The sequence below is a fragment of the Jatropha curcas genome, chromosome 9 (genome assembly GCF_041381405.1).
Source record: "Jatropha curcas cultivar XTBG-Jc1 chromosome 9, XTBG_Jcur_1.0, whole genome shotgun sequence".
NCBI classification, from domain to species: domain Eukaryota; kingdom Viridiplantae; phylum Streptophyta; class Magnoliopsida; order Malpighiales; family Euphorbiaceae; genus Jatropha; species Jatropha curcas.
The window spans coordinates 11,638,877-11,652,858 of NC_143159.1; the positions used below are offsets into that span (position 1 = coordinate 11,638,877).

The following is a 13,982-nucleotide window of genomic DNA, read 5'->3' on the forward strand; positions in this document are numbered from 1 at the left end:
GTCAGAAAAATATCTTCCTTTAAAGATATCTGAACGTTGCATTTCTAATGGGAAAATATTTTGTCTAAGTATAAAATGACTTCCTCTATCAAATCAAAAATCAAGAGTAAAAGATCAAAGTTTCAAAATATTCAAGGTTCTTCTCTTCAGCCTCCTTATTTCTTTTCTCCTACAAGTTTACTGAAAATTTTTAAGGGAAGAAATTTACAATAACTCTTTTGAAGAACAATTTTGATATTAATTTTTGTTTCAATCTCTCTTTTGTTCTTCCTATGCTTATAATGCATTTTTCTCTATTTATATAAATTTGTTGTAATTTGTTGTAGACTAGAGGTTTTAAATAAAAAATATTTGTGTATAGCTTAGATTGAAAAACTATGTTGTAAAGGTTATCAAACAACCGTCTCCTTTAATGAGATTTTAAAGATTGAATTTGAATTTTTTGTTCTTTGTAAAATAAAAAGGTAGAAGTTGACTAGAACCTTGTAAATATAGTGCGTCAAAGGTTAAATATAGGTATTTGATCTATTTTCTCTGCAATATTGGTTTGTCTCTTACTCTTTAAAAGAGATAACATAGTAGAGAATTTCAAGAGAAGTTCTTAAGGAGTGGATGTAGGCAGGTTAATGCCGAACCACTATAAATCCTTATGTTTATCTTCTTTCTAGTTTGAGATATTGCTTGATTACACTTGTTTTACACACATCTGTTTATGTTTCTAGAAATGCAAAATTATTAATGTTTTTCTATTTCTGAATGTGTAAAAGCTCTATCTTTGTGGAAGTAATAGAATTTGGATTTCTATTCATGATTTCTCCAATTCTAATTTATTCTACTATATCCTAAAGAAATTTGAATTTGAATAGTATTTTGTGCTCTAATTTTTTATAGCTTTATGAGGAAGTTTTAATTCTACTACTTTAGAATTTTGATCTTTGGTTTTAAAAGTTAAATTTTTTAAAAAACTCAATTCACTCCTCTTTTGGGTTCTGTCATATAACAGGACTCACAAATATATAATAAAAACAAAATAAAAAGAGTTCAATTTTGATTTTAAGAAAGGTTAATTTTAGAAAAGTGTATGTATATTTAAAGGAAACTTTTAAAAAAAGAGGGGCCAATTGTGGCCATTTCACAGTTTTCGGAACTGGAACCATGAGAAACTGGAATTGGTCAGAATCAAAACTGGAACCGTGAGGAATTAGAACTGGTAAGAATCAAAATTGGAACTAGAGGTCTGTGTCCGATTCCGATTCCAACTTCTGAGGAACCGTGAATCGGTGGTTCCAAGAATCGGCTGGAACCGGCGATCTTTCCAACCAAAACTGCCGGTTTGAACCGGCGATTCCACCCTGTTCCAATAACTTTTTTGCTGAATATTTTTGTAAAATCTCCAAATTAACCCTCCTAACAACCATATAATGGCTAGTTTTTTAAGGGTATTTATGGAAAGTTTATTTTTTTGAATTTACTGTAAATGCCCATTTCATTTAAAAAAAATAAATTAAGTTCAAGTCATTTTTCTAAAAAAAGAAAAAATAGTAAGTTCAAGCCTTTTTTTTTAAAAAAAAATTAAGTTAAGCTTTTTTATTAAAGTTTTTTCTAAAAGTTATTTCATAAATATTTAAATTTTAAATTTTAAAAAATTATTTCCTAATTTTTGATTTTATAATTATACGATTTGCCGAAAAATTAATCAGAAAACCGGCCAAAACTGTCAATTTTAGAACCGTTAAGGAACTGAAATCTGAATCGTACAAATCGTAACCGAACCGTCAGTTTCTAGTTCGATTTCGGTTTCAGAATTTTTGGAATCGGAATTGACAGTTTTGAAATCGTGGTCACCCCTAGGGCCAATTGATCCCCTTTTTTCTAAAAGTGGATCTGCCACTAATTGTTTAGAGAATTAAATACATGTATCAGACAGTGAACTTTCACTAATCTGAATAGTATATTTATTGTGCATTAGTTTTTTAAAAATACTCATTATTTTTACTCGTTATATAATTTTATTTTTTCTTGATTTATTTCAAAAGTTTATTATTTGCATGATAAGATATTGAAAAAAAAAAAGAGATAGATAAACCCGGTACTTTTTATTTAAATATCTACTATAATTTTACATATTTAAAAATAATAATATAAATTATTTATTATACAATTGTTCCCTTGACCAGGTCAATCTCCTTCTCCCTTTCAAAGAGCTGTCATATTTTAATAAGTGATTTAGCTTTTTAAGAAAACTGTTTCACTGAAACGTTGAAATCACTATCTTTATTATTTTGAATATTGGTATCTTTTTAACATTATTGATAAAAATTTTAAACGTACTCTGTTACTTATTTGGTAGCATGAATTCCTTGTCGACAAGGTTATTTATGAATGTTGCATCCTTTGTCTTTTTTTTTCTTATTCAACTTTACAAGAACCTTTGTTATGGACATCCATATCCCTTTTGATAGTGTCACATAGAGTTGTCCGTGTAAGAAAACATCGTGTGACCTATATTTGATATCATTTGCATTTGGACTTTGTTTATTGTAATTGTGAAACATAGAACAACTAGAAATTGCTTTTTCTTGAAATGAAACGGATATCCTTCATTTTCAGAGTGTTATTCAACTATTATAGGTTATATTAGCTCCAAAATTTTTATTTTCCATTATGGTTCTATTACACAGACAATTTGAGGCATCCAAATTACAGGCTCTATCACTTTATCCTCCTTAAATTTCATTTCGTCATTTAAAACTCCCTCACTATTATTGAAGTAACATTATAAAAAAAATTGTTTATTAGTTTCCGATACTCAACCAGTTAAAGTTGACACCGAGAGACTCAATAATTTCTACCGTATAGAAAGGGCCCACTTTAATCCCTTACTAAACTTACGTGATTTGAGTTGAAATTTTTTTAATTTTATAATGTCATTCGCTTGCTCCACTCATCATATAAAAGTGTGTATTTCACAAACCCCCAACCACATTATTAAATCCTTCTTTCCAATTTTTTTTTTTAAATTTTCACAAGAATTCTTTCATCAATATTGGCTATTTTTCGTTTTAAAAAATATAAATTAATTATTTCTCTAATATATCAATATTTAGTTTACTTATTGTCAATTTTATTCAATTATTTATAAACCATCAAATATTAATATAGGAGCATATTAGAAAAAAGTGTAGTTAAAATTAATTGTTTAAACTATATTAGATAATTTTCTTTAATTTTTGAAAAATAGAAAGAAACATATTGTTTGGTAGAAACGGAGGAAATAATAATATAATATAAATATTTTTAATTTCTTTTAGCAAACGCATGAATATTCTAAAATAAATATATATAGATATAGAGAAGAAAAATATAATATATTGAATTTAATTAATTAAATTTTATTCTAAATTTCAACATTATATAATAGAAGAGGAGAAATTAAATGAAAAAAAATAAAATACTCCCTCCGTCCCATTTTGTTTGCATGGTTTGACAAAACACGCGTATTAAGGATTTAATAAATAAAAGTTATTTTTCTTTTTACCCTTAACTCATTGAAAATATTAATAAAAGTCTCTCATTTAATGAAGGATAATAAATATTATTATGAGAAAAATAATTATTTACATATCGAAATTTAGAAGTCTTGCAAACATTTTGGGACATCAACAAACAAAATGGAACGGAGAAAGTATTTAATTTCATTTTGTATAATTTTGTACAAAAGCATATGTTCAAATTGTGTATTTTAAAAAAATTATTTTTTTTTTCTTGTTCTTTCCATTCTGTAATGTGGGGATTGTATGCACTTTATAATGATAGGAGCATTGTTCTGAAAATCGAACCGAACTGACCGGTTCAACTGGAAATCAAATTGTATTTCAATCTAGATTGCATAGGAAAATTAGATGTCTATAAAACTGGCTAAAAATCGATTAAAATCGGCGAACCAGACTGATTAAGAATCAGTTCGGTTCAATTTCTGGATTTTTCCTTAAGATGAGGACCTTTTTTAAAATTTAGGCTTCTTAAAAATTAGCCCAATGAATTTTTAATTTTTGGGCTTCTTTATTACTAAACCGAAAATCTTAATATGTTAATTAAAATAATTAAATTACCTAACTTTAAAACCACACGTGAAAAATAATAATAAATTTTATGGTAATTAATTAATTTTTTTTAATTAAATTTATTCATATTTTATTCTTTTTGTATAAAATTATTTACTAATTTTATATTCTTTTCGAAAAAGTCAAATTTGAAAATGTTTTTTTTATTTAAGATCAAAATTTTTTTATAACCTATATTTTCAATTTTATTTAATAAATATACTTAAAATACTAAATATAAAAATCCAGTTGAATCATATTGAATCGGTCGAACTCCTCCGTTTCAGTGAATCCTTACTTTCACTGGTTTTAAGTTTTAAGTTACCATGATTACTTGTGCTAGCAACATGCAAAAGAGAGAATTATTTATTACTAACTTCGATGATGTGGAATCTTTTTTCAATTATTTACTAAAAAAATCTATTTATATCCTTTTAACTCTGACTAATGACTGGGAATTGATAAATAATATTTTATATTACTCCAATAATAATTGAGAAATTTTTAAGTGTTAAATTGAAGTTTAAGGACAATAAGTTAATAAGGAAAATTATAAACCCATCTTCACATTATGGCAATTAACTATTTTGTGCTTATATTTTTTAAAATATACTACTTTGTCCCTATATTTTCATTCCGTCCAACTATTCTATCCTTCCGTCAATATTTTTGATTTTTTTGATAAATTTAAAGAAAAATACTGAAATATCCTCTCGTCTTCTTTCCTCTTCTTGTTTATTCTCTCTCCCTTCTGTCTCGCCTTCCCCCTCTATCTCCTTCTCATCAATTCATGCAATACCCTAGTTAAAGTTCGACTTAAAGAAACCAACTTACAGGAAAACATACCAGAAGATTTAGGCTTACATCCAAACTTGGATTATATTGAATGAGCTTCAATAAATTTTATGGGGAAATATCAGAAAATTGAGGGAAGTTACAAAATTTAACACGCTTGAAAATTTCCAACAACCAAATTTCTGGTAGCATACCAACTGAGATTGCCAAAGCAACTCAATTGCAGGAGCTTGACCTTTCCTCCAATGAACTAGTCGGAGAGATCCCAAAAGAATTATGCAAGATGCCATTGTAGGTTCTTCAGATGAATAACAAGCAGCTTTCAAGCAATATTCCTACTGAACTTGGAACGATGTCTAATCTGGAGCAGCTTAACCTAGCAACAAATGACCTACATGGATCTATTCCTGCTGATTTTCTTGAATGAGTTGCAATACACCAGCAACAACATTCCTTTAGTAGAGAGATAAGGATGTTTGTGTCCTTTCACAAACCTTTTAACAAAGAAATTGAAAATATTGACCAAAGGAGAAAATAATTGCTAGGAATCAAAACATAGAAACACATCAGCGTATTTTCAAAAAAATAGGGACACAGAATTTAATTTTGACATAACATGAGAAAACATTTATAATTTTCCCTAGAGTGATAGGATTTATACTCTCGCGACGGCCAGTGAAAATAAGCCCAATTGCCTACCAAAGTATGCTCTACGATAATAATTTTAAACCATTAAATTAAAATCTGATTTCCACTTGATATTTGATAGACAATTGTCTTTCAAAGTAAATACTGCTCCCCTCAATGCTTAAGAAATTGATGTTGCTCCTAATAAAGTAAAAATTAAATTTAAGGTGTGCATTAAATTTAAAGTTCCTTATTTTCTAGAACACAATTAGCTAATTAAAATTAAGAGAAGGTCAGTGTGAGCTAATTAAAAATAATTCCTCTTAACATTTAAAAATTTATATTTATAATTAGCTATGTAAAGATCACTCATGGCATCACTGCCAGCATCTCAAGTCTCAATCAGTGAAAGCCATCATCATCATTACCAAAGCAATCACCCATATTCTAACCTCTATATCACCACCATTATAGATTTTCTTGGAATAGGAGCCTCTTTATGTCTATAAGTGTCCGGAAACTAGGTCAAATAATGTTTTAGAAGGCAACATTATTTAATTATTAAATACATGAAATGCATTTCATTAGAAACACTCTAAGGGAAAAAGAAAGCGAGCACTAAGTTGAGCCAAGCTCTATTAAACTCAAGCTTAACTTGATAGAAATATATTCGAATTCAAGCTCAATCCAACTTGGAAATTCAAGTTGGAATTCAATTTATTTATAATTTATAATTAAAAATAATAAAAAGAAAACCCAAAAGATGCTAAAATGAACAAACTTTTTTTGAAATCAAGTCTCAAGTGACTCAAGAACCAAGCCGCTCAAAAATGGTGTGACACGAATCATTAACAAAATTAGGTAAAAAGGAAAAGTGAGGGACTACCAACTAACAGAACAAAACCAAATAATAGCTTTTCAACACATTAATTTTGTTAATTGACATGTAGAATCAGGTGAATCTTCCATAAAAACCAAACCAAATTGTAACTCCTACATTTTCTTCAAACCAAAGTGCGATATATTTTTCTCAAACAATGACAAATAATTCTAGGAATGGTGCCCTATATCCATTTTTCACTGTTCCATTACAATTCCCATAGAAGCAAAAATTAGAGACACAATGAACATTCAAAGTCCTATGAATCAATATGGTTAGAGTTGAGGCTCAAAATATCTGTCAACAAAATATTAGCTGTAAAAGTTTTTAAAAAGTGCAGTATTGTAAGAACTTCAAAAAAGGTTTTTGCATCTAATACAATCAATAGGTTTTCAATAATCATGACAAAATTCAGTTTCCAATCGAATATTGTAAGAACTTGAATTATGCTCAAATGCAACAATTGATTAAAAAATAAGTAACTAAAGATATACAAATGTCAATAAATTTTAAGTAATTAGGGGGCTTAACTGGCAGTTGTCATATACCTAGCATATGTCCATTCTCCAACCCCGAATAAAATTTTCTTTTGGTGCAAAAGACTAACCACTCTGAGCTATGCTCTCCGGCATAGATTCCCTAGCATCCTCGAGTTCCTGCTTCATAAGAAGCCTAGTGGAATGAACAAATCCTTCCGTATTAGTTACACGAACTGCATCTGAGTTTTTTGGTTTCACTGAGAAATGGGTTTCGAGAGCCTTTAGGGTTCTCTCAATGAAAACTGATCTTGGCAAATACTCCTTCATTCGACAGAGAAATTCATTGTGATTTCTTGCCTACAGAGTACAACAATAACATAAACTTCATACACCAGCTTAAGTAATTAATGAGGTTAGGCAATATTTGCTGCAGTTTTCAGTATGTATACAGGAAAAATAAGTGAAAAGTAAAAAAAAATAAAAAAAAAAGTCATCAAGTAAAGAGAACAATATGTAAACTACAATTACCCCTCCCATTTCTGCTTGCACAGTTTTCTATGTTACAACAAATAAATTGCACGAAAAACAAGATTACATTATCTCAACGTGAATATTCACAATAACACGCTAAATAACAACTTGACTTGACAGTGCAATTTTTTTACTTTTGTCAATCACAGTAATAATACACTGTAATGTTTTATGTATCAGTAGGGAAAGCAAATGAAATAATTGATAAATCACATCACTACAGGATTCACAAAAATTTTAATAAAAAATAATATTGTTGAAGAAAGATAATGGAGGAAGAAACAAAATAACAACTTACAGATCTGTACTTGGGAGCCAGAGCAGGTAGCCTCAAGTAAGCCATGTTCTTAACGTCATAATCCCATAAAAAGGAAGTGTGGTGCACCCACCGACTTTTTATTATAGATTGAGCATTTCCACCAAACTTGTGATCACCGAACACATAATCTGCAAAAAATTAGAAGTCTAAAAAAGCTATAAAAAATAAATGTAAAAATAAACGACAGATTTATGCATGAACTTCAGATGAGAATTACAAAGTGCTCAAATGGCTTACTGAGTAATAATAAAACAAATTCTGCTTCAAGTATTAATGAAAGAGCAAACTTAAAATGTTTATCTACAAATCTATAATTGAGGGAGAAACAACATTAAATTTCATAGCACAGAAATACACCAATTTAGATATAATAGCCAAGTAGTTAAAACAATGTAGCATCTACCTATAAATTACATATCTTTCTTTGTGATTGTTGTCTAATACCACACAAAAATGTCTCGCAATGATAATGAAAGTATTCCAAGCTATATAGAATAGACAACAAATAAGCATCAATTTCTATGCATGATTACATCAATGAAAAGTTACACAAAATTATGTTTTCTTTTTCTATTTCATTTCTTTCGAGTATTAAAGCATGCAAAGATGTATATATGCAATTCTCTAAATTAATGTTATTCTTGAGTGTCACTTCCACTAGTGCATGACATAGGTACATACGCCAAAAGAAATTTTAATCAAAGTCCAATCTATGTACCATTCTCTCGAAGTTGGAAATCACCAATCCCTTGAAACACTTCATTATACAACAGACCACTCCAAGACATGATGGAAGGAGGATATGGTTGCACTCCAGGAACATCATCCTTGTTGCATATGAGAGTGACAAATATAGTGCCACCGTCAACAATAACAGTGCCACCCCCAGTAAACCTTTTGATAACAGGAACATGATCTCGCAACACAGGTCCAATTTCAAGAAGTTCAGAAGGCTTCCTATGTAAACATTCACCTCTATCAATACACATCTGAAGAAAATGAATTGTGACTAAAAAGCCACAAAATACATGGATATATATAGTTGTTACCTCATGTACTCAGACAAATTGAATATGTATTAAGACAAATATGTTACTACAATTACCAATATCTATCTTAATCTATTATTATCCTACTCTGTGAAAAGTAATCTGGGTAAGTACGCTCTTTTCAAATTTAGAACATTGTAAATATTTTTATCCCCATAACATACACCAAAGCAATTTTCATCACAATTTAACTAATTGTTAAGAAATTATTAACATTAAAAAACATCATGCTGGAATAGCATTCTGATCATTCTAACTAAATTACAGCGGTGCAAAGCAAAAACTTTTACTGTAAAACAACTCCAATGATAGCTTACCCAGACAGTCCCATGACTATGGCAGGGGCATTTGTTCCATCATTTACAATGCACCAATTATCTGAAGAGGTACGGAGTAGCTTTTCCTCCAAATGAAGTTGCTCCAAAATGGACACTCCTTTGAATTTGACAAGATTCATCAACGGACGTCCTACCTTCGTTGTTTGATATAATACGGTCATTGAGCAAGAGAATAGTACAAATTCTTCACCCTTCTACTTCAAAATATCACTAATAAGCAAAAAATACATCTACTTTTATGAGTTGTTTAAACAAAAGGATATACAAAAACTTTACAATTATACAAGGCTCAAATTAAAAACTTTCAAGTTTGATTAGAGCTCAAATCTTCATACATAATGGTAATGAAATTATGAATAACTATATATTCTTTATATGTAATAATGAACATTTAAAATGAAGGAGACTGCTATCAAAACGTTGTCAGCAAATTCAAGTTTAAATTAATCATCATAAACTTAATTTGAATAACTGATAGAAAATCAAAATACACATGAACTGAACACTAAACAACTGTGCAACTGTAGTTGCATTGATGGTGGTAGTAGAGTACTGGTGGTTCCAGTGGTGGAGTGGTGGCTGCGATGGTGGTTGTGGTAGAGCGATGGTTGCAGCGGCAGTGGCGGCAGCAAAGTGGTGGTTGCAGTGATGGTAAAGCGGTGGTTGCAGTGATGGTGAAGTGGTGGTGGTGGTGGTGGTGTTGGTGGTGGTTGTGACGGTGATAGTAGAGGTGGAGTGATAGTTGCAGTGGTGGTGGTGGTGGTGATGGTGGTGATGGCCGGCGGCAATGGAGTGGTGGTGGTGAAATGATGGTTGTGATAATGGTTGAGAATGGTTATGGGCTTTGAGAAATGTAATGGACTTTACACAGTTTTTTTTTATATAAATAATATTACATTAATTTAGGAAATGAAAATTACACATGTAATCTCAATTACATTACATGATTAAAAAAAGTCTAACCAAACAATGTAATCAGTCATGTAATATAATTCCTATTCCATTACATGATTGATTACATCATACCAAACATAGCCTTACGTTCTTGGCTTCCATTTCTACCTTACAGATCAATATGTATCAAGAAATTCAAATCCTCAAGTTTGAATATAAAGAAAACTAACAACTCTAGCCTTCCAACAGTTTTATAAAGACAATGCCATTGATGATGATCAATGGCCCTGAATAATGGGAATTAGTTAGAAAATTAGAAAGTACAGATGAACTTTGCATGCCATTCATAGCACAAATGCAAGATCTACTAATCTACAGAAGTGTCTCATCAGAAGGACAACAAGAACCCAGTCAAATACATTAGATAATGAAGAAGACTTCAGATGGTACGTATTACACTACAGTTACACAATTACACTGCAATTATGGTCCTGTGACCTGGAATGTCCACTTTTTCATTACATGAAACAGAAACTCAACTTCAGATCTATGTAATGATCCAATTATAGATGCAATAATTGCTTATCCATGAAAGTAATGATCCAATCATAGATTTAATAATTGCCTGCAGTACATGATTTAAATAAAGAAAGTCATCATGGCATAATCTTTTGACCAAAAGACACATGAAACCATTTACACAGAGCTGTAAGTGACCACTACAAGCACACAATGGCTTTGTAATCTTAATCCTATTTCGCTTATACTTTTAAACTAGGATATTTAAAATTTGAAAGAAAGAGAAGAGTCCGTAGACAGCCAACAGAAAATATAACCAACAAAGAAAATGTTGCAGTAATGGTACTACAGTTCATCTCTCACTTTTGCATGCATGTTCCCATGTAGACATGTGCCCTACGATGTCAAGTGTGCATGTCTACAAATAGATTGTACAAAGCGTTATGCCTACGCACTCCACATCATAACACCTCTAGTGCCCCATGCCCCATGCTCCATGCCCATACCCCTATCATGAACCAACACATGCATGGTCCATGTGATTAAGATTTTGACATGTATAAAAACAAATAAATCAAAACATGATTCGTTTCAATCCACTTGTTCATCCTTCTCATGAAAAACTTCCTTTTCATGTCCTCAACTTTTCTATTCCTCCTCTATTTTCAATCATTCCACTTTTCTATGCTTCCCCCTGTTCCCCATCTTTCCACTTCTGTAATCTTGATACCAAGTAACCCTTTGTTATAACAGCATTGAATCCAACTCCCAGCCATGGAAAAACGGTGCAAAATTGCATGAAAAAAGAACTGCAATGTCGATGATAAAGTTTTAAGCTTTAAAAAAAAATCTTTCTCAACTTCCACATTACAAACAAAGAAAATAATTTGGATCTCAAAACAATATTCTCAACAAACTAAATTTAAAAAAAAATAAAAAAAAATAAAAAAAAAACAAAAAAAAAAACAGAGAATTGCAATTCAGTTGTGGAAACTTCCATTCCTCTCTCGACATAAGTAGTAATAGAATCCAAAAAAAAAAGTTGGAACTTTTTCCTTTCATTAATTTTTTTTTTTTTTTTGTTCCAATAAAATTGACAAGCCAAAATAACTTAAATTTCAGAAATATACAAGTGCTTCAAAGGAAGTTCAATACAACTTCCCTGCACAGCGAACACAAATGCAGGCAAGAGACCAAACATGAAATGTGCTAATTACACAAAATGTGATCTCGGCAAGTAGGAGAATGCATTCAACAGGAAACATACTTAGAGAACCAAACATGATGGTCCATACATCTCACATCCATAATTACTTCAATTCTAGAACTGAAGAAACTACCATTCCAATGGAAACACAAAGGATCAATACAACAAAATAGAGAGACATAAATAACAAAAGAAACGCATACCTAGTACTGCAGTTAGTTATCATTCTGAAAATGTTCCTCTTCTATACGACCGTCACAAAATGCAAAGAAGTAGAGCCACTGTTATTTATTCTGCAGTCTTGAGTAGCTCTGTTCCTATAATCATCCAATATCAACAATAATACCCCAAAAAAAAAATCTTTATTTCAAGCTCCAACAACTAATTTTCTGTCAACCAAATTAAAATAACAAAAATTTTGGTTAATTTAACTTCGTTGAACTTGATCAACCTCAAATTATTAATTTTCTTAACTATCAGATAGTTTAGATTAAAAAATACCAAATCGAAATTGACCCGATCTACTCATTTCTATCACAAAATCCAAAAAAATAATACAATTTATATTAATCCGAAAATCTCAAAAAAATAAATAAATTAATAATCTTTCGAATTCAAGTCATCAAAACATGAATCCATAAGCTATTTTTTTATATTATTCGATATTTAATTGGAAAAAGAAAACGTAGAAAAAAAGAAATAAATTGAAACAGTATTACCTGCAGATGATACAACAACTAAAAGCATGTATAACTTGTGAGGTTCGTTTCTCGCCTTACAGAGGAGAAGAAACCCTAACTAGAAAGAAGAGGAACAGTGAGAGAGATACGACGCCGTTGATCTGGAAAAAATAGATATGGCGTTGACGGTGCAAGTTAAGTCGGCGGTCATCGACAGGTTCTGCGATTTGTTATTTTTCCTTTTTCTTTTACTACGTTTTTTTTTTTTTTTACCTGCGTTCCACTTTTATTATAATCGTTATTTATATTCATTTAATATTTTTATTTATACAATTTAAAACATAAATTTTTATTTAAATTAAAATAATTACAATATTTATTTACATTACATTATTACTCTAAAATTATTTATAATATTAATTTTATATACTTAATTTTATTATATATAATAAAATGATTTCAAAATAAAAATCAACTCAACGCCTAAATTTAAATTTTATGTAAACTAAATTGTAGAAAAATAAAATTTTATTTTAAAAATAAATTAGAAAAATTAAAAATTTTCAAAGGCTAATTATGTGTAGATATATATTTAAAAATAAATTTATGAAAAAATCCTATCAAATTTTAAAAAATTAAAAAAAATTCAAAAGTTAGTTCTAATCAAAATATTTTAATTGGCTATAATTAAAGTTATCTTAGAATATTTTAAAATTTCACTAAATACACTATCAGAAATCTCATTATTCATTCCTCTGTTCTCACATTTATATACAGTATAAATTATAAATTAAGTATTGATAATTTAAGCTTAAGAATTTGCCAAATAGAGCCTTTTTAAAGAGCTTCAGCTGAGATTTTGTAATTTTTCTCGGATATCATCAATTATCTTCAAGCTGCAATGGTTGTTGAGGCACACTTTGTTGTCCCATTTACTTTTTGGCCTAGCAAAGTTTGGTTCCTACAGGTATTTTAATATATTATATCAGTGAATGAAATATTTTTATATATCCATTAAAGTAGATATAGGTAAATAATTACTTACTCATTGTGGTTGTTGTCTTTTTCTTCTTTGCTTTTGTTGCCGGCGACTTAGTTTTTGTTTGCTATTTTTTTGCTAGGCATTTCTTTTTTTCTGTTGTTTTGAGTTCAGGCCTTATATCTTTTATTATGACAGTGCTGCTATTTATTGTAGCCAAATATATTCACTATCATTTTGCTCTTAGAATCAGAGTATATATTATTTTGTTAAATCTATTAAATTTTTAACAAGTATTTTTGCAAACATACACCAAAATATATTTTTACTTTATTTATATTATCCAACCATAGTAGATATTTTTGTGAGACCATTTTCCTCTTAAGTCAAAGTACATATCAACTTATAGATCTATGAATTTTTAACATTGATTTTTGAATAGATACACCAGAAAGATTTATTTACTGTATTTACAATAGTCAAACATACTCAATAATTTATTTTCTAAAGTCGTTTTTCTTTTAGAATCAAAGCATATATCATCTTGTAAGTCTATGAAATTTTAACATGAATTTCTAGAAA

General features: G+C 29.6%; 1 protein-coding gene across 8 annotated transcripts; it reads right to left on the reverse strand.

The window, feature by feature from the left end:
- Positions 1 to 6,729: 6,729 nt before the first annotated feature.
- LOC105635929 (uncharacterized) lies at positions 6,730 to 12,693 on the reverse strand. 8 transcript variants are annotated; one of them, XM_089726441.1, is made up of 6 exons: positions 12,461 to 12,693; positions 11,945 to 12,052; positions 9,101 to 9,255; positions 8,453 to 8,691; positions 7,714 to 7,862; positions 6,730 to 7,241 (listed from the first exon to the last, which is right to left on the reverse strand). In XM_089726441.1, the coding sequence occupies exons 3-6, from the start codon at positions 9,238 to 9,240 to the stop codon at positions 7,008 to 7,010; spliced, it is 762 nt and encodes a 253-aa protein (XP_089582567.1). In that variant the 5' UTR covers positions 9,241 to 9,255; positions 11,945 to 12,052; positions 12,461 to 12,693; the 3' UTR covers positions 6,730 to 7,007. The 8 variants fall into 8 exon arrangements, with proteins under 8 accessions (XP_089582567.1, XP_089582565.1, XP_089582566.1 ...); XM_089726439.1 differs by having other exon boundaries at positions 9,101 to 9,315; XM_089726440.1 differs by having other exon boundaries at positions 11,945 to 12,058.
- Between the last annotated feature and the right edge of the window lie 1,289 nt (positions 12,694 to 13,982).